This window comes from Globicephala melas, chromosome 14 (genome assembly GCF_963455315.2).
Source record: "Globicephala melas chromosome 14, mGloMel1.2, whole genome shotgun sequence".
Lineage (NCBI taxonomy): Eukaryota > Metazoa > Chordata > Mammalia > Artiodactyla > Delphinidae > Globicephala > Globicephala melas.
The window spans coordinates 1,835,785-1,857,257 of NC_083327.1; the positions used below are offsets into that span (position 1 = coordinate 1,835,785).

At 35.0% G+C, this 21,473-nt stretch overlaps 1 protein-coding gene across 1 annotated transcript in view; it reads right to left on the bottom strand.

The window, feature by feature from the left end:
• Window positions 1–21,473, bottom strand: part of EYS (eyes shut homolog) — a 1,661,361-nt gene that overhangs the window by 884,552 nt on the left and 755,336 nt on the right. Inside the window, exon 21 of the mRNA XM_060283543.1 lies at window positions 10,850–10,974. Coding sequence (XP_060139526.1) covers window positions 10,850–10,974 — 125 coding nt within the window. The remainder of the gene's footprint in view (window positions 1–10,849; window positions 10,975–21,473) is intronic.

A 21,473-nucleotide genomic window follows, 5' to 3' on the forward strand; every position in this document is an offset into this window, starting at 1 on the left:
CTTGAGGGAATTCAGAATGGAGAAAACAAGATACAGGATTACTCTCTAGCAAACTAGATAGTTGAGGTGCATGTCAAAGAATGATTTCAATGAGCTCAGATTCTGGTGTCTTCCCATACATAGAAAAGTACTAAATCCATTAACCTGAGATGTCTGTTTTTTCTTTAATTAACAGTAATCTTTTGATGTTCTGAATACACGGTTTTTGTTGCAAAAACTCTTGTATATCCTAGCTCCTTCCTTTCCTCTTGGGAGCCGTCCCTCAGAGAGATCTGAGAGGCTGCCTCCTGGGCTTAAGTCCTCAGCAAGTCCACCGAATAAAACATGATACTCAATTCTTAGGCTGTGCGTTTTTTTTCAGTCAACACTATCAAAAATAAATAAGATAAATGTCCTTGTACTGGTGTGGGCCAGAAAATGGAAACAGAATAAGGGACTATAAAACAGGCAAATTAAACTCCAGTAAGTAAGACTGAAAAAAGAAAAACTCACAGAGATGAAGAAAACATCTTTGCGTCCCATATAGATTTGCTGTCCATTTGTAATAAGGTAACCAGATGCTAAAAAAATACTGTTTGATGATTAAAATCAATAAACCAAAAGTTTTCACTAGCAATTCAGAAAAAGTGATCAAATCATTGTGGTGTTAAACTCATAGTACTACTCTAATATCTGACATATGATAAAAATAAATAAATGCTTATAGAATGAATGTTGTCAAATAATGCACATGTAAAAAAAGATGATTTTAGATGTCAAATTATAATAAAAATAACAAATTAGACTAATTTTTAAGGTGATGAACAAAACAAATCTTTAAATACATCAATATACATGACTAGAAACACTGACCAGTTTTAACACTACCATTCTCTGCTATAAAATAGCAGTTGTAATAGTTTGAGCTTATTAATGAAAATAAAAGTCACTATTTCAAAGATTTATATATTTTACTTTCATTTCATTTTCCGTCTCAGCACCAAGTGATTTTCATCTAATCTGGGGAAAATAAAATTAAACCTAAACTGAAAATAATTCTGCCTTACTAGTTAATATAATATGTAGTAATTGGATAACATAAATGAAGTCTCTCTCTTTTTCTTAGTCTAATTTTAGAATATGTAAAATTGATTTTTACATCCATATCTTCATGAAAATATAATAGTATATACTCTCATATTAGAGATTATTTCACTTTTCATGGTTCTTAGTTAAAAGGAAAAATCATTCTATATCTCTTGTTCTAAATACAAAAGCCTATCCCTGACTTAATAATTGTGAGCATGGGTGGCAGATAGCATATGTATTTGTTTCTCAGTTTTCTTGCCCCAAGGACAATGCAGCATTTCTGCTTCAAAATGAATAATGCTATTTTAAGGGCAAAATATGTGTCTGCAGTTTATATTATTACCTATACAAACACGACTGCACCCCTCCTGAGTATAAAAAGTGTGTGGAGGCTTCCCTGGTGGCGCAGTGGTTGAGAGTCCGCCTGCTGATGCAGGGGACACGGGTTCGTGCCCTGGTCCGGGAAGATCCCACATGCTGCGGAACGGCTGGGCCTGTGAGCCATGGCCGCTAAGCCTGCGTGTCCAGAGCCTGTGCTCCGCAACGGGAGAGACCACAACAGTGAGAGGCCCGTGTACGGCAAAAAAAAAAAAAAAAAGAAAGAAGTGTCTGAGCACAGTGACTGCCCCAGGGATTGAGAACAATTCCGGGAGAAGCATTCACATTTGCAATACAGAGATCTTCCAACTGTCAGCTTGCTCATACTGGTAAACTTACTGAGTAGTAAACACTTTTATGTAACACTATAAATGGGAGTACTTAGGCCAAAACATAAGTGCATTTTATTTTGTAAAATAATCTGAATATTTGTATTGATACTTCAATGGAAAAGAGCTCACCGGTCATTGGATTTACTGCCTACGCAGAGGATGAGCTCTGTGATCAATACTGTCTTGTACTGGACAAAGACCTCGTGCAGAGAGGGTGGGTGAGGTCTGGGATCCAACCTGTGCTCCACTCGTCAGACACTGCCCCTTCTTAGCCTGGAGGGAAGGGTATCTGCCTAGGGAGAGGGAGAGGGAGAGGGCCCCATGCTAACTATGGCCCTTCATGGATCAGAATCACAAATGGACTGTGCTTTTCCAAGATATGCCGAATACAACTGCTCAGATGGGGTTTCCTGGAACAAAACTAAAGAACAGAGTCTTCTAACCTACTTATACCCAGTTTAAATTTCAGTTGTGTTTTGCAGATTCGTGTGGCGAAGAAACCAACATTTAATTTTTCAAACTTTTTTCTGTTCAGAAAGTTGCAGGAGTCAAGCAGTTGTTTGACTACAGTGAAGGGGGAAGGGAGAAAAAAGACAAAAATCACAAACCTTGAGGTGCAGTTGGAGGAGGCACCCAAGATGACAACCGTGGAGGAAGAGCTGTTACATGAAGACAAGAACATTCTGAAAATTGGCCACATGATGTGAACTTAGGGAAGATTTCCACAACTGATGAGAGTAAAAAATGGCAATAATTTATGGTACTTAACTAACTTAAGGATAGAAGTAAATACCTAGGGAAGGTAGGTTTCCATCCAGAAGTATGTAAGGTAAGGCTAATGGCCTGATTTAGACCAGAGCATAAGAAAGAATTATCAACATGATTTAAAGCTGGTTTCCTCTATGGTTGAGAGAGATGAGGGGACCAGTATAAACCAAATAAGTCAGCATTTGTGTCTTTCTGTGCCATTTCAGAGAAGGCAAATTGCTATTAACTACTCAGAAAAGTGTTAAGTTCTCAGTTTTTGCTTATGGAAGCTTTATAGGAGCTAATCAGAGAGATCTGGAGGTTCCCCCTTCCTGAGATATCTCACAGTGCTTAGAATTGCTAACATCCAGATTAAGTGATTAAGCTGCCACACACTGATGGACCTTATTGGTGAAGGTCTTTTTTTTTTTTTTTTTCTTTTTTTGGAGGGCTGTCCATTTGATTTTTTTTTAATTTTCATAAGAACATTTAACATGATATGTATCCTTTTAAAAGAAATTTAAGTATGCAATACAGTACTATTAACTATAGGTACATTGTTGTAGAGTAAGTTCTGGAACTTATTCATCCTACATAATTGAAACTTTATGGGGAGTTGCTATTCAGTGCAGGCCCTTTTTGGGGAACATAAGAAATGAGGGTACAGCACCAGGCCAGACTTGCTGGCTGTGAATTTCAGTTTTGCCACTAATATGATATGGGGGATACCCAAAGACTCTGGGACTACATTTCCTCATGGGAAAAATGAGATGAAAAAAATACCTTCTTCACAAGGTCATTATGAACACTGAATAAGTGAGTACATGTAAAATAGCAGGATGTCCATGTACTAATATTGTTACTATAATTAGTATTATCTAAACAAATATGTGCTCAAGGCCTCCCACATTTGGCCTTCAACATCTAAAATTCAGAATATGACAGAAAGAAGAGCTCAACAACAGGGAAACTTTTCAAGGATAAAATGATGAAGAAAAAAATCAGACTCCTATCAAAATGAATTCATGTTGGGGGTGAGGAAAGGACTGACTACACAGTGGTGGCATGAGAACATTGTGAGGGCAGTGGCCACATGACTGGCTGTGGTGGTACTTACATAATTTTACACATTTATAAAAACTATAGAACTGCCTGTCAGAGAGTGAATTTCAAGATACAAATTAGGAAACATACTGAAAAAAAGAAAAACAAACAATAGCTAACTGTGCTATTAAAGACAATGAGGAAAGAAGAAAAAAATGAAGAAAGATTGAAGGGTGACCTGCAAGCGTGAGATTATTCCTTAAATAACTTCAGAAGTAGAAAGTGCTGGTGTGGTTAAGAGGCCTGGCTGGAGAGAGCCCTTGGGAGGGGACAGGGGTCTGAGAGCACAATAGCACTTTCTAATAATTAGTCTGTTTGTTTTGTTGCTTACAAGGTATGTGCTCTTGTGACTTGGCTGTGAAGAATCTAAACAGAAATAGAGACACAGATGTAGAGAACAAATGTAAGGAGACCAAGGGGGGAAAGTGGTGGAGGGGGGTAGGATGAATTGTGAGATTGGGATTGACATGTATACACTAATATGTATAAAATGGATAACTAATAAGAAAAAATATTAGTTATAAATTATTTATAAAAATATAAATATTTATTGGTTATAAAAATAAATTAAATAAAATTCAAATATTAAAAATAATAATAATAAATTTTTTTAAAAAAGGATGGCGTGGTGGCCATAAGGATTTTGCTTAGTGCAGGTTTATAGCAAGTATTCAGTGAAGGACAGCTACTGGTATTGTTATTTAATCAAACTGCTTATACCAACTGTGATAACTCATTCCATTTTGAGAAATTTTAAAATAAATCTGCTTTATATGGGGGGAAAAAAAAAGCCCAGAATCTAAGTCTTGCACCAAAAGTACCAGCAAGTTCTGAGTTATCACCCAACAATGCAGATGAGTATTTTTGAGGTCTTTCGTTTCCACAGTGGACCGGATGGGCAACATTCAGAACGGGACTTTGTTTGATGCTGCAGCTGCTTCAGAAGGGCCCCAGGCCTCAAGTAAATCTGAAACAAGTGGAATCTTCACCTGGAGCATCAATACTAATCTATCAACATAATAAATGGAACTAGCAATTATAAGATATGTATTGATACGGTAAAAATGACTTTAATACTTGTTTTGTTTCTTAACTGTTTTCATAGGATTATATGCATTGCTTAAGGTGGCTATCTAACGTTTTTAAATGATCAGACCTTGACAAAAATATATATATATTTTTAATTCTCCAACCTTATTTTCTGGCACTCCTTACATCCAACTTTATTTTTTTTTTTTGCATCTTATTTTACTTATTTTTACATACAGCAGTTTTCTTATTAGTTACTTATTTTGCACATATTAGTGTATATACGTCAATCCCAATTGATCCCACCACCACCCACCACCCCACTTTCCCACTTTTGTGTCAATATGTTTGTTCTCTACATCTGTGTCTCTATTTCTGCCTTGCAAACCAGTTCATCTCTACAGTTTTTCTAGATTCCACATATATGCATTAATATACGATATTTGCTTTTCTTTTTCTGACTTACTTCACTCTGTCATTCATGTCTATAGTCATTTTCACTCTGTATGACAGTCTCTAAGTCCATCCATGTCTCTACAAATGACCCAGTTTTGTTCCTTTTTATGGCTGAGTAATATTTCATTGTATACATGCACCACATTGTTTGTATCCATTCATCTGTTGATGGGCATTTAGGTTGCTTCCATGACCTGGCTATTGTAAATAGTGCTGCAATGAACATTAGGGCGCATGTTTATTTTTGAATTATGGTTTTCTCTGGGTATATGCCCAGTAGTGGGATTGCTGGGTCATATGGTAATTCTATTTTTAGTTTCTTAAGGAACCTCCATACTGTTCTCCATAGTGACTGTATCAATTTACATTCACGCTAACAGTGCCAGAGGGTTCCCTTTTCTCCATACCCTCTCCAGCATTTGTTGTTTGTAGATTTTCTGATGATGCCTATTCTAATAAATGTGGGATGATATCTCATTGTAATTTTGATTTGCATCTCTCTAATGATTAGTGATGTTGAGCATCCTTTCACGTGTTTGTTGGCAATCTGTCTATCTTCTTTAGAGAAATGTCTATTTAGTTCTTCCGCCCATTTATGGAATGGGTTGTTTGTTTTTTTGATATTGAGCTGCATGGGCTGCTTGTATATTTTGGAGATTAATTCTTTGTCAGTTGCTTCTTTTGCAAATATTTTCTCCCATTCTGAGGGTTGTCTTTTCATCTTGTTTATGGTTTCCTTTGCTGTGCAAAAGCTTTTAAGTTTCACTAGATCTTTGTGTTTATTTTTGTTTTTATTTTCATTACTCTAGGAGGTGGGTCAAAGAAGAGCTTGCTGTGATTTATGTCATAGAGTGTTCTGCCTATGTTTTCCTCTAAGAGTTTTATAGTGTCCTGTCTTACATTTAGGTCTTTAAAATATTTTGAGTTTATGTTTGTGAGTGGTGTTAGTGAGTGTTCTAATTTCATTATTTTCCATGTAGCTTTCCAGTTTTTCCAGCACCACTTATTGAAGAGGCTGTCTTTTCTCCATTGTATATCCTTGCCTCCTTTGTCATAGATTAGTTGGCCATAGGTGCATGGGTTTATCTCTGGGCTTTCTATCCTGTTCCATTGATTTATATTTCTGGTTTTGTGCCAGTACCATACTGTCTTGATTACTGTAGCTTTGTAGTATAGTCTGAAGCCAGGGAGCCTGATTCCTCCAGCTCCATTTTTCGTTCTCAAGATTGCTTTGGCTATTTGGGGTCTTTTGTGTCTGCATACAAATTTTAAGATTTTTTGTTCTAGTTCTGTAAAAAATGTCATGGGTAATTTGACAGAGATTGCATTGAATATGTAGATTGCTTTGGGTAGTATAGTCATTTTCACAATATTGATTTTTCCAATCCAAGAACATGGTATATACCTCCATCTGTTAGTTTCACCTTTGATTTCTTTCATCAGTGTCTTGTAGTTTTCTGCATTCAGGTCTTTTGTCTCCTTAGGTAGGTTTATTCCTAGGTATTTTATTCTTTTTATTGCAATGGTCAATGGGATTGTTTCCTTAATTTATTTTTCTTATCTTTTGTTGTTAGTGTATAGGAATGCAAAAGATTTCTGTGCATTAATTTTGTATCCTGCAACTTTACCAAATCATTGATTAGCTCTAGTAGTCTTCTGATGGCATCTTTAGGATTATACATGTATAGTATCATGTCATCCATGATAGTGACAGATTTACTTCTTTTCCAATTTGTATTTATTTTATTTCTTTTTCTTCTCTGATTGCTGTGGCTAAAACTTCCAAAACTATGTTGAATAATAGTGGTGAGAATGGACATCCTGTTATGTTCCTTATCTTACAGCAAATGCTTTCAGATTTTCACCTTTGAGAATGATGTTTGCTGTGGGTTTGTCATATATGACCTTTATTATGTTGAGGTAGGTTTCCTCTATGCCCACTTTCTGGAGAGTTTTTTATCATAAATGGGTTTTGAATTTTGTTAAAAGCTTTTTGTGCATCTACTGAGAGGATCACAGAGTTTTTAGTCTTCAATTTGTTAATATGGTGTATCATGTTAAGTGGTTTGCATATATTGAAGAATCCTTGCATCCCTTTTATAAATCCCACTTGATCATCATGTATGATCCTTCTAATGTGTTGTTGGATTCTGTTTGCTAGTATTTTGTTGAGGATTTTTGCACTATATTCATCAGTGATATTGGTCTGTAATTTTCTTTTTTTGTACTATCTTTGGTATCAGGGTGATGGTGGTCTTGTAGAATGAGTTTGGGAGTGTCCCTTTCTCTGCAAGTTTTTGGAAGTGTTTGAGAAGGATGGGTGTTAACTCTTCTCTAAATGTTTGATAGAATTCACCTGTGAAGCCATCTGGTCATGGACTTTTGTTTGTTGGAAGATTTTTAATCAGTTTCAATTTCATTGCTTGTGATTGGTCTGTTCATGTTTTTTATTTCTTCTTGGTTTAATCTTGGAAGGTTATACCTTTCTAAGAATCTGTCCATTTCTTCCAGGCTGTCCATTTTATTGGCATAGAGCTGCTGTAGTAATCTCTTATGATGCTTTGTGTTTCTGTGGTGTCCAATGTAACTTCACCTTTTTCATTTCTAATTTTATTGATTTGAGTACTCTCCCTCTTTTTCTTGATGATTCTGGCTAAAGGTTTGTCAATTTTGTTTATCTTCTCAAAGAACCAGCTTTTAGTTTTATTGATCTTTGCTATTGTTTTCTTTGTTTCTATTTCATTTATTTCTGCTCTGATCTTTATGATTTCTTTCCTTCTACGAACTTTGGAGTTTGTTTGTTCTTTCTCTAGTTCCTTTAGGTGTAAGATTAAATTGTTTGAGATTTTTCTTGTTTCTTCAGGTAGGATTGTATTGCTATAAACTTCCCTCTTACAACATCTTTTGCTGCATCCCATAGGTTTTGGATTGTCATGTTTTCATTGTCTTTTGTCTCTAGGTATATTTTAATTTCCTCTTTGATTTTGTCAGAGATCCCGTGGTTATTTAGTGAAGTATTGTTTAGCCTCCATGTATTTGTGCTTTTTATGTTTTTTCCTTGTAATTTATTTCTAATCTCATAGTGTTGTGGTCAGAAAAGATGTTTGATAGGATTTCAATTTTCTTAAATTTACCAAGGCTTGATTTGTGACCCAAGATGTGATCTATCCTGGATCATGTTCCATGTGCCCTTGAGAAGAAAGTGTAATCTGCTGTTTTCAGATGGAATGTCCTATAAATATCAACTACATCTATCTGGTCTACTGTGTTATTTACAGTTTTTGTTTCCTTATTAATTTTCTGCCTGGATGATATGTCCATTGGTGTTAGTGAGGTGTTAAAGTCCCTTATTATTATTGTGTTACTGTTGATTTCCTCTTTTATAGCTGTTAGCATTTGCCTTATGTGTTGATGTGCTCCTATGTTGGGTGCATAGATATTTATAATTGTTATATCTTCTTCTTGGATTGATCCCTTGATCATTATGTAGTGTCCTTCCTTGTTTCTTGTAACACTCTTTATTTTAAATCTTTTTTATCTGATATGAGTATTGCAAGTCCAGGTTTCTTTTGAATTCCATTTGCATGGACTATCTTTTTCTATCCCCTCATTTTCAGTCTGTATGTGTCCCTTGGTCTGAAGTGGGTCTCTTGTCGACAGCATGTATATAGGTCTTGTTTTTGTATCCATTGAGCGAGGCTGTTTGTTTTGGTTGGAGAATTTAATCCATTCACATTCAAGGCAATTATCAATATGTTTATTCCTATTACCATTTTCTTAATTGTTTTGTGTTTGTTTTTGTAGGTTCTTTCCTTTTCTTATGTTTCCTACTTAGAGAAGTTCCTTTAGCCATTCTTGTAGAGCTGGTTTGGTGATGCTGAATTATCTTAGCTTTTGCTTGTCTGTAAAGCTTTTTATTTCCCCATCAAATCTGAATGAAATCCTTGTTGTGTAGAGTAATTGTGGTTGTAGTTTCTTCCCTTACATCACTTTAAATATATGGTGTCATTCCCTTCTGGCTTCTAGAGTTTCTGCTGAGAAATCAGCTGTTAACCTTATGGGAGTTCCCTTGTATTTTATTTGTCACCTTTCCCTTGTTGCTTTTCATAATTTGTCTTTAATTTTTGTCAATTTGATTACTCTGTGGCTTGGCATGTTTCTCCTTGGGTTTATCCTTTATGGGACTCTCTGCACTCCCTGGACAGGGCTGGTTATTTCCTTTCCTTGTTAGGGAAGTTTTCTACTATAATCACTTCATATATTTTCTCAGGTCCTTTATCTCTCTCTTCTCCTTCTGGGACCCTTATTATGTGAATGTTGTTGCATTTAATGTTGTCCCAGAGGTCTCTTAGACTGTCTTCATTTATTTTCATTCTTTTTTCTTTAATCTGTTCTGCAACATTGAATTCCACCATTCTGTCTTCCAGGTCACTTTTCCTTTCTCCTGCCTCAGTTATTCTGCTATTGATCCCTTCTAGTTTATTTTTCACTTCAGTTATTGTATTGTTCATCTCGGTTTGTTTGTTCTTTAATTCTTCTAGGTCTTTGTTAAACATTTCTTACACCTTCTTGATCTTTGTCTCCATTCTTTTTCTGAGGTGCTGAATCATTTCACTATCATTTTTTGAATTATTTTTCTAGAAGGTTGCCTATCTCCACTTCATTTAGTTGGTTTTCTGGGCTTTTATCTTGTTCCTTCATCTGGTACATAGCCCTCTGCCTTTTCATCTTGTCTATCTTTCTGTGAATGTGATTTTCGTTCCACAGTCTGCAGGATTGTAGTTCTTCTGGCTTCTGCTGTCTGAGAAAGATATTTTTTGGGGGAAAAGCAAAAGCTTTTAAATGGTATTTATTTCTTCTATCAGAGCATTGTAAGCTTTATTCTACTTCTTTTATCTGTAAGAATTATTGGCTGTTATTTCCTCTGGGGGTTCAAATAACCAGGAGTCCAGACTCTAGGGTATCCACAAGCTATCTTAAGTCTTCTCTGGGGTTTGTGAATAGTGAGAATTCTTTTTTAGTGACCAAAAATATTCCCCACATATATTCTTGTGAGATTATTATTGCTCAAGGAAATTCACATATTCAAAATCATTTTGGGGTGGATGAAACTAAATTTTGAAGGTAAGATGAGTGATAGAAGTCACAGGTAGAAAGCAACAAATTTGAAAGTTTAGAAAACTAGAGGAAAGAGGGGGAAGAAGATTCCTGGACACAACTTGTTTATATCAGTATACAGTTAAAGATAATATGAGCAAAGGCAGAAATGGCCCAAAAGACCTGTTGTTAATAAAAAAGTTCTCCTTGAATAAAATCAGTTCACCCAACCAGTCCATCTCTATACTGATGATCATTGGCAGTAATAATAATGTAAATATTAATGAGCCAGTTTTTACAAAGGACTTGTGCACCAGGCATAACGGATATAGATAAAGATCAGGAATTTGAAGCTTACATAAATTTTGAAAATACCTGTAGTGAGATACCATGATCTAAGCACAAGGATTTCTTGCTGATAGCCTAAAGGATTGATTACTAGTATCACAGAACAACAATTTCATATTTTTTAAGTGTGATCAACGCTTAGAAGCTGGTTGATAGTCAACAACATTACTAGTGAGTTGATTGTCAAAATTGTATTGTACAAACACACACATATACAATACACATATATAAATACATATATTTTGTAACTAAATGTGACATTTGCATGATCATTACTTTTTCATAATTACCTTGTTGACATTTGCAAATATATCCATTGATGTGATCCTCACAGTTCACACCATTTAGACATGGTGATGAAGAACTTTCATTTATGTTAATTTCACAAAATTTCCCAGAAAATCCAGGGAGACATCTAAGAAAGAAAAGTGAAAAATACATATCTCTATATAATACACATGAGTCCATATTGTACAGTTAATATTTGCCAAATTAAGAATAAAATTAAGGACATGAGGTAGTCATTTATTTATTATTAAGGACATGAAGTAGTCATTTATTATAAAATTAAGGACATGAAGTAGTTATGTATTATCAACTACTATTTATTAGTAGTTGATTTATAGGAGATAATTTAATGGATATTTATTAGTATTTTCAGTGAAATTAAGGCCAATTGATCTAAAAGCAACCATAGCCACAAAGAAAAAGGGAAAATAAAAAGACTCAGGCATCATAGAGCTAAATCACTATAGACTTTACTCTTTCCATTCTATTTTAAACATAGGTAGCTTGGTATATACATATGTGTGCATGAATGAATGTATGTATGTACTATAAAATACCTATGCCTGTACTATAGAAAATATTGACTAAGGTTGATTACAGGATAGTCAGTAAACTTTTAAAATAAGGGTAAGCACTGTGTGTGTTGGGGCTCAGTCCCACCTTTCTCTATTTTCTTCTCTCACTGAGTGTATGTTGTACTTAGTGATTCACTGTTAAATGATGGTCAAAGCATGCCTTCTCTTCCTTCTCTCTTTACTTTTCTTGGGCTAGCCAGCTGCTCTGTAGTAAGGATACTCAGACAACACTGTGGAGATGGTTACATGGAGAAGAACTGAAGCCTCTGGGCAATAGCTGCATGAGGGAACTTGGAAGAGGATATTTTAGCCCCAGTAAAGTCTTCATACGACTGTAACCCAACTGATATCTTGGTTGCAACCTAATGAGAGGTCCTGAGACAGAACCACCCAGATGAGCCACTCCTAAACTCCTGAGCCACAGAATAATAAGTAATTAATAAACAAGTGCTGCTGTTTCAAGCCATTGGATTTGGGGAGTAGTTTGTTAAACAGCAACAGGTAACTATGCGGACCTTCTGAAGATCTAGGAAGAAGGCACATCAGAAGTTTTCCCTGGAATCTTTGAGAGATGGAGGAGCTGTACATTGCCTCTTGTCTACTTTGGTCAAGGTTGCCCTCAGTGCATTAGCCTACCCACATGTCTGGACTGATTTGTGGGTATTTATCCTCCATGTGTCCCCAATAAGATCCCTCAGCTTCCGAAAAAGTCCAAGACATAAAAGCAGAGACAGCTGAGGTGGGATCTAGTGGTGTGGCTAGGGACTGTCCAGCACAGCTGTTACGGGATGATAAGCAACAAAAGCACCTGCTGTATTTGCTACATGTGGAGCTCAACCTACTGTGTATGTTAAATAAGTTTTCAAAATAAATGGAGGAAGGAATTTAATGCACTTCAACTACACTGAGATCTTATGTTAAGAGAATTTTTTTCTTCTATTTTCTACTTTTAGGAATAATTCCTTTAACATAAAAAAGTAGACTGTTATTTGGGGGATTATTTTTAAGAGATAATAAGCAAATAATCAGAACTAACTTGGGCAATGAAACTTATCTAAATCTATTATAAATTTTATCACTATGCCTATATTACTCTATTGTGATTAGAACTATTTTCTCAAAGCAAATACTCATTATTAAGAAAGCTTGCATATTTACAGTATACTGTGATATCCCAGTTAGCAAACATTATATAATTAAGGCTAGCTAAATGTCCTACCTATGTGCTAGGCACTTTGGAAGGTCATTTGCATCCACTTGTCAATCCTCAGAACACAATCCAAGATTGACAATATTTTTAGGCTACCAGTAATTGGAGCCCTCACTCTGGCCTGAGTTTAAATTAAAAATAATTCACTTGGCAGGCACAATTTTAGTAGATTCCGTTGTAAACATAGTGTTCCCATGGCAAGAGTCAGTCTAAATCCTGACCCACAAATGAACCCAGTTATGAAAGAAGATTCTGACTAAATCTCTTTAAAGTTTTGTTTCACTTAAAGATCCAAAATTTCTAGTGCTAGAATGGCTTAAGCAAAGTATTCAAGAGGTAGTGAGTTGTATTCTGCAGGCCCCATCCAATGTTAAAGAGCACACAACTTCAGGAGGCAACCTACCTGGTATTTCAAAAGCTCTATTGACAACAAGTAAATTAAGTTGAGCCATCATTATTTTTTTAATACTTGCAAAGCATCAAGTCTTTTGCCATAGTGTTATTATAATGCTATTAACTATTCTTTTCTTCTTCCACTCACTGATGGCATTCTATTGATTGCAGAAATCCATGAACATTCTAACCCATCTCCTAAACACTTGACCATAACTTTCATTTTGTCAAAATTTTTCCCCCTTATATGGGAAATTTCCAAGTTTCTTAACTCATTCATTATAAAGCATAATTTCCAGATTTCTGACTATCATGACTACACATCTCTGGAAGAACAGTTTCTTCCAATAAGCAGATTTCCCCTCCTACCCTCCATCCCAATATTACAGTTAAAAGATGTTTTATTCTTTGTGGACATTTGTCTACATATGTGGACACACAGTATGTATGCTGTTAGAGAAATTAAGGCTCTTTTCACAGGGAAATCAGTTTTACACTACTTCTTTTTGGGGAACGAACAGTAATTATATTTGAGGAGGCAACATGCTAGAGCTGTTTAACATCCTAAGTTTTTACATTTCAAATGTGTTTTATTTCAATAACTGTTTACACATAAGCCATTTGGTATATATGTGTATTTTTGTGTGTGTGTATGTATGAATATATATGAAATGGAGGCTCAGGAGGTTATACACTATAAAACAAAACCAAGATTAAAGGGGACCAGGATTTCACATTAAATGGTGAAAAAAAATTGATTTTTAAACAGTAAAATATATACATTTCTAAAGTTTATCTGAGGTTTCACAAAAGCACATTTAAAATTATGAGTTTTGTGGTTTCCAACATGCCCCCAACCTCAACATACACCATATTATCTTATTGCATCATTTATTTCTCCTTTGACTAATGATATTTTAATGAAATTATTTTAAGCCTTCTTCAGATTTCCAATTGTCTCTCTTAATCTTTAATATATGAATTATTATCTTTTAAATGGCCTCTGTTTTTTATTTTCTTATTGACTTTCTCTTCTTCCATTTTAACCAGTCTAACTCTGTCCAATCTCCATGGGCATAGAGTGTGATTGAAACAATTCCCCAGCAGAACTTTGGTTAGTTTCACAGGATCCTGTATCTTTAGCAAGATTTTAAATTTTACTCTTAAGTTGATTTCCCATGTATTTACATTGTATTTTCTGCAAGTTATCAGGGAACAGATTCCTGATATCTCAACATAGTATTTATTTAAGAGCCATATTTGAGTTAAGGTTAATTTTAAAAGTGACATTTTTTTATTTCAACACAATCTTAGAGCAGCAAGGTTTGGAAAAATATCACTAAATAACAAATACTCAGGGGAAAAAAGATCCCTTGTACTTAACAGTATATCACATATTTTGAAAATTATTGTACTTCTCTAATTTCCATCTTTTTATGCATATGACTGTACCAAAATGAAAAGTCTGAATCATGGCAATTTTTTCCATCTTGCCACAAGGCATAACAGAGAAATGGAAATGTACAAAGTATACTTCTTTCTAAATAATTGCTATTTATGTTATTTCTGGACTTTAGTTCAAAGATAATATTTGAATGTAATATATTCTAGCTCAGTGTGGAATCAGAAATTTCTGAAAGTATTTTAATTGTGTGTAACTAATATAGCTAATATAGCCAATATGGTGAGGAATTCTCCAACATAAGACATAAATGCTTCTATAATTCTCCATGAAATAATGTAAAGGAATTAAAAAACTAACCTGCCACTCATCAGCCTACATCAGCTCATAATGAATAAATCACTGCATAAATTGAACTTTAAGAAATGCCTTTGGGATTGTTTATATCCAGATAATTTATTTCTCTCAAGAGCATCTATGGTTTCTATTAGGCTTATTAAAATACTGAGGGCTTCCCTGGTGGTGCAGTGGTTGAGAGTCCACCTGCCGATGCAGGGGACATGAGTTCTTGCCCCGGCCCGGGAAGATCCCCCATGCCGCGGAGCGGCTAGGCCTGTGAGCCATGGCCACTGAGCCTGCGCGTCTGGAGCCTGTGCTCCGCAACGGGAGAGGCCATAACAGTGAGAGGCCCACGTACCGCCAAAAAAAAAAAAAAAAAAAAAATACTGATTATTCTGACCTCTACCTATTTACCAAACTGTACATTTACTTAGGATCATTCTCTCTAATTTGCAATTGTGTCATTAGAAAACTGATAGGAGGAAAAACAAATCTGAGCTCCAATTATAGAAACTGATTTGCATATTAAAGTCACATTTATCAAAAAGATGGGTAGCAAGAAATATGTCATGAACTCTATAAAACTCCTAGCTGTGAAATAACTATGTTTTATTTTCATTTTTTATTTCTAATATGAGTACATTATGGTCAGAGAGCACAATCTGTGTAAGTGCTTTTCAAACTTTAATGTAAATATACATTTAGGGATAAATTTCTAACAGACTCTGCTTCTTTTTGAAATGGCATTTAGGTATAGATAGCTACATGTTGCTTCCCTACAGAAGTTCTAACCAGATTCTCTAATATATCTGAAATAGTGAAAATGTCAATTGTGTGTTTGTAAAAAATACAAAAATTTAAAAAACTGTCTATTAAAGTCAATAAATGTATCCTGTTTTAATTATAATTATTATGATCTGTTAAATATTATGCAGCTGGCTACTCTATCTCCACAAGACACAGCTCCTGTCTGGGCTCAAGGAAATTCTCTCCATTTTTCATGCTCTCTTCAGCATTCATATTTTGAGAGATTCCTAGAAGAAGCAGGCCATCCAGCCTGTATATTTTTAGACTATCTTCATTGGGCCAAAAACATCCTCCTTGACATCATCTGACATCAAATATTTTGTACTGGGGAGGAGGGATTTTAAAGCCATAGCCTCAAAGTAACAAAGTGAGCTCCTTTTAAGCATTTTCCCTGAACACGTCTTTCCCTCTGGAATTTTTAGGGATGTTAAGAACATGATGCAGGTGTTCCTAGTTCCCTACCAAGTAATATTTTAATAAGATGACAATGTATTCAGTTCACTAATTTGTCTTTAATGATTTTATATTTTTAACAGTGCCTTAGTTGCTTCAGAAATTTTCTTTCTTGTTCACTTTCTTGCCTGCCTGTGTTTTTTGTTAGGGCTGACAAAAGTAACACAGATGGGGTGGCTTAAAAAATAGAAATCCATTTTCTCACAATTCTGGAAGCTACATGTTCTAGATAAAGGTGTCAGCAGGGGTGTTTTCTTCTGAGGACACTCTCATTGGCTTGTAGAAGGCCGTCCTCTTCCAATGTTTTCACATGGTCTTCCCTCTGTCTGTGTCTTCAGCCCCTCTTCTTGAAGGACCTCAGTCATATTGGACGAGGTCCCACTCATATGACCTCATTTTGCCTTTATTACTTCTTTAAATATCTTATCTCCAAATATAGTCAAATTCCAGGGGTTAAGACTTCAACATATGAATTCATAACCCCTGCTTCTTATCTGTAACTCAAAAGAAGTCTATGCCTGGATAACAATCAGAAGAAAAATGCTAGGAATATACTCAATGAAGGAAAAGCAAAGACATGAGTTTTGAAGTAGAGTTAGATAAAACATGCCAATAAAACTTTAAGGTAGGTCTTAGAAGGTGAACAAGAGCCATTTTAATAACCTTCACAGAAGTTCCTATTATATGAAAATTCTTGATCAACTTTGTGACTTTTTAAAACTATGGTTAATTATTAGCATTATACAAATATTTTTTTTCCTATTTTCACTACATAAGCCCCAAAGGTAGAATAGACGTTTAAGTTATAAAGTGAAAATCCTTAATTAAAAAGTCCTATTCATGTTTTTGGAGAAAAGGCATTATATGGGAATCCCCTACACTGAAGAATTACATGCATGCAAAGGACAGAAAAGTCGGCTTTATTATACTTCATGATGAAAACAAAAATAACATTTGAATCTTCCCACCTGTTCTTTGTATTCACTAAGCACATTGAGTGTCTAATCTTGGATAACTGGCTATGGGGCACTGAGCTCAGAATCTAAGGTCAGCTGCCCTAACCAAGAAGCTTAGGGCTTTTGGCATCTCCTCCAGTTACTTAGGTGACATTTCTACTTAACAAAAACTGTTGAGTTGAAATGAAAGCCTGCCTTACCAGGTAGAGGGGTAGATTTTTTCTTGAATTGTAAAGCTGTATCATCACAATAAAACTGCTCAAAAATTATATTGTTTTGCTACTTGACACAGTAGAGATTATATGTTCCAGAGAGAAAATCACACACAGGTGTGGGTCCCATGCATTGGTGTAGCATCAAAAGAGCAATATATCTCACACACACACATACATACACGTACACACAGGCACACAGACATTACAGCAGGGGGTGAGGACCACTTTGAGAAAAGAACATTTGATTTCACTCTCAGCTTCCCTTTCACACTTAAAAAAGTTGCAGGTGTTGCAACCACTGTGTCCAAGAAAACAAAAAGTGCAGACAGGCTGTGCAGAGCAGAACACAAAGGCAGAATTATCCTACCTACTTGATGACATCATTGAGGGGCTGAAACAAACCTGGAATCACCAGTTTCTGGATTTCTTATTTGGGGGAAATAAATTCCTATTGTTTGACTCTCCCGTAGCCTGTTTGTTGTGACTATTTTTTAAAGCAAAATCACCTTAAATCATAGCAGCTTTTGTTTGAAATATCACTCAGAGTTTGTCTTTGGATTTAACTTCTACTTTGATAAACTTTTATGTTTACATGTTTTCAGAACATATAGAAATGTGATCACATTTTATAAATTAAGACAGCTGAAATTTAATATACTATTATATATTATCTTCTGGGTCTCTCCATAGTTGTATACGTATATTTTCTTATGTTTACAATTGAAATACATTTTTCCCCCAGGGATTTTAAGATCTTTTACTGTGAGTGAGCATGGGACATGTGATGTGGCCCCTTCAATACTGTGCCCTTGTCTATATATCATTTTACCCATATTATCCATCTGTTCCAATATGTATAGGTTTCCTCTTCTTTGGAGAAATAATGAATGAAATAGTGCCTGTGCAGAAAACTCACATTCACTTTGGGAGCAGTCAAAGTTCCTGCCAGAGATTCAACATGGGTCCAACTGCTACATTACCAAAAACAAGCTATCTGTTCTTTTCATTCTTTCTAAAGCCCTTCTTTACCTTGAAAGGGTAGAAGAATCTTGTACCCACTCTGTAATTAATAGAAATAAAAAAGAAAAGAAAATATTTTCAACTTGTTAGTTCTTCTAAATGCACCTACTTCCATTCTCAGGAGAGAAGAGATGTGCTCTTACACACAGATAGAATGATGTTATAATTTGCATCTAAGTCTACATACTTCGAGGATTAAAAGAGATCCTCCTATTAATTAGCACAGAAAAACAGGCATGAACCAGAACTATTTCAGGCAATGTGATAAGTGTGATCATCCCACCCACAGAAGGTCTGTGCTGTCTGTATGCTCAGCATCCATTCCCCTAAGGGAATCCTGAGTGCCTGTGGGTAGGGCAGGGGGCCGGGTGGGAGAGCGGTGGTCTGAGGTTAAATTGGAATCCTACGTTGTGTCATCTAAAGGGTAGAAGTGGTCCAACCTGCTCTATTACAAACCCCCTTTGGTTTGGTTTGGAGGTGAGGATTTGACTCAAGCAATGCCAAATAGTTTTCTTATGAGTTGATTTGGTCTTTCTTTCAGACTGTAGCCTGAGAAGATTGAGGTCTAGGTTATCAACAGCAGTTTTTCTCACTCTGTGTATGGAGTTCACCTTCAGCTAAAGCCAATATACACAGGGGAGTAGAATCGAAAGACAGAGAAATAATTTCTGGACTGAGTCATCCCTGGATCCAGCTATGCCTGAAGTTAGCAGCATAAGTGAACTTCAAGTTTTTATGAGCCATAAAAATTCTAGGTATATTTTTCATTGAATTAGTTTAGTTGCTTGTTTGTAATTTTTTTGTTGAAGTTAACTGAGTCTTAATACAGTATTTGGTCTTCTTATAAAATAAAAGATTTGAGATGGAGAGGAGTGAGTAAGAACTAAGAGAACAAGAAAAAATAACACAGAAAATCTGTCTTTCTATTGTGAGACAGAATCATATCAGAATTTATAAAATTGTTAATTTTTAATGTTCAAATGCCTTTTAGAAATGCATACTCTCTGATGACAGAAACTATACTCCTAAGAATTGTTGCAAAGCTAATATATTTATACTTATCATTTCCCACTTTAAATATACTAATACCCAAATAAATAGTAGAACATTATAATATTACATTATGAAAGCATGAGTAGAAAAACGTATATATGTATGGAAATAATGTGTTCTGCAAACCAATTCCTGATTTCTGCCTACCCGACCTAAATATACTTTTTTGTGTGGTTGATATGGTGGTCTTCCTTGCAATTGCTAACAGGGCATGTCATGATCACTTACCTGTGATACATAGCTCTGAATCAAAATAACGCATATTACTGGGTGGGAGGAATCTCTGTATGAGCTTACAGAATGCAGCATCAGCATGTCAGCTGCCTAAACTCCTTCATTGGTAATTCTTTTCTATATAAAGCTTTTTTTTTTTCCTTTAAATTCCTAATTTAGCGAGCAAGTAACTAGAAATAGTCCTTTAGGATTCCATTCATCAGAACTTTATTATTTCACATCAATTAAGCCTTTATGATATAGCTGAATTTCTTTGGGGAATAAATACTGTTTACTATTTTACTTTGCCACCCAACTAATAGGAAGTTTTAGGTCTATCTCAGCGTTAAAGTCCAAGCTGAATGCTAGGTGATTAGGAGATTTTAATGAACACATTTCTGAGTGATGGAACATTGAAAACCAGACACCGCAGCAGTCATATGTTTGAATCAACAAATAAAACAGAAGAATTAAGAATTCAATGATTTGTTTAAACGACCTAAAGTAGAACTATTTTAGACAAATTATAATATTGGATTCTTACTGGGAACATCAATCCTGTATGTAATCTTGGATCTGAAACTGACTCCATGGGGAGTTCTCCAGAAGGTTCATTTGATTAAACAGAAGCAAAGACGGTGTAGAGTGCAATATTCAGGAAGTACGGTATTCAGAGCTAAGGCTTTGGAATTCTTGACATGGGGACGACACAGAGATGACTAAGATCTCTGGGAATTGTCAGCTGTGTGACCTTGATCAATGATGTAAATTTTACATTTATAAATATCAGTAAGATTTTCTCATGTATAATTTCAGGATTATATTTAAACTGAAATTATAGGTCTAGCTTGAGGATGAATTTAAAAAGTAAATGTAATAAAAAATAATGTAAAAATATACTTATTACAATGTTATGAAAATTTGGGTACATTTTAAGTGCTGGTGATATTTTTAGTGCTCTCTTTTTATTATTGCTCTGATGGTTGTTATTTATATTAAGCAAAAAAAGGCACAATGTTAAGATGGATAAGTTAAATTCCTGTTTCCACATGCTTAAATTCTCTAAAAGGAACTGCTTGCTATTCTTTAAACTTCACAAGAATATATTTCAGAGTAGTTTATAGTTTCTGCCAAAAAGATAATATGTTATAATATCTGAGTGTTATACTTAAATAATTGAAATAATAATACTGAAAAACTATCCTATGAAGTAATGATGACTTAGGGATCAAAAGAGTAGGAAAAATGATGACTTACTGATTACTGAAGCTCCGTGAGTAAGGATAAAGTTTTATATTTTTGAAAGTGAAGATGAATCGGAGATCTTCAATAAAATGTTTTTGTAATATATACAGTGTGGATTAAAAATAATAAAAAGACACTTGTTTTCAGAAAATGAGAGAAGTAGATAGCCTAAGACATTTTCAGTATAAAACACTCAAAAATTATAAACAAATTTATAATTATGTGTGTGTGCACATGTCCCCAGACAGTATTTACTTTGAGTCATGAATGGGTAAGGTTGCAGGGCTTCCTTCAAAGCATGCTAAAACTAGTGAGTAAATATTTGATGAGAAACAATTTAATAATTTACTGTGATCATGTAATTGAATATTCTTAACGTTTGAAAATATGGAAGTATTTTGGGGTAAAGAGCTATGCATCTGCAAAGTTTCTTTCATGCTACAGAAAATAATGCACATGTACCTGTGTGTATTGTTTCTCATGTTGAGATAAATTTCTGTTACTGGGGATGCACAGTTATACAAGTACTCCAGGCGTCCTGGTGGGAGTGAATATTAGACTTTAGCAATATGTTTTAAAAGCTTCATATGTTTGCATCTATTTTAAGTTAGTAATTTTTATGCCAGGAATTCTAGAAAAGTTATCATCACAAAGGCAAAAATGAACTAATGGGGTATTTATAGTCGGCAGAATTCCAAGATTACCACAGTCATGCCTAATCTCCCCTGCCACCCCTAGTATGGGT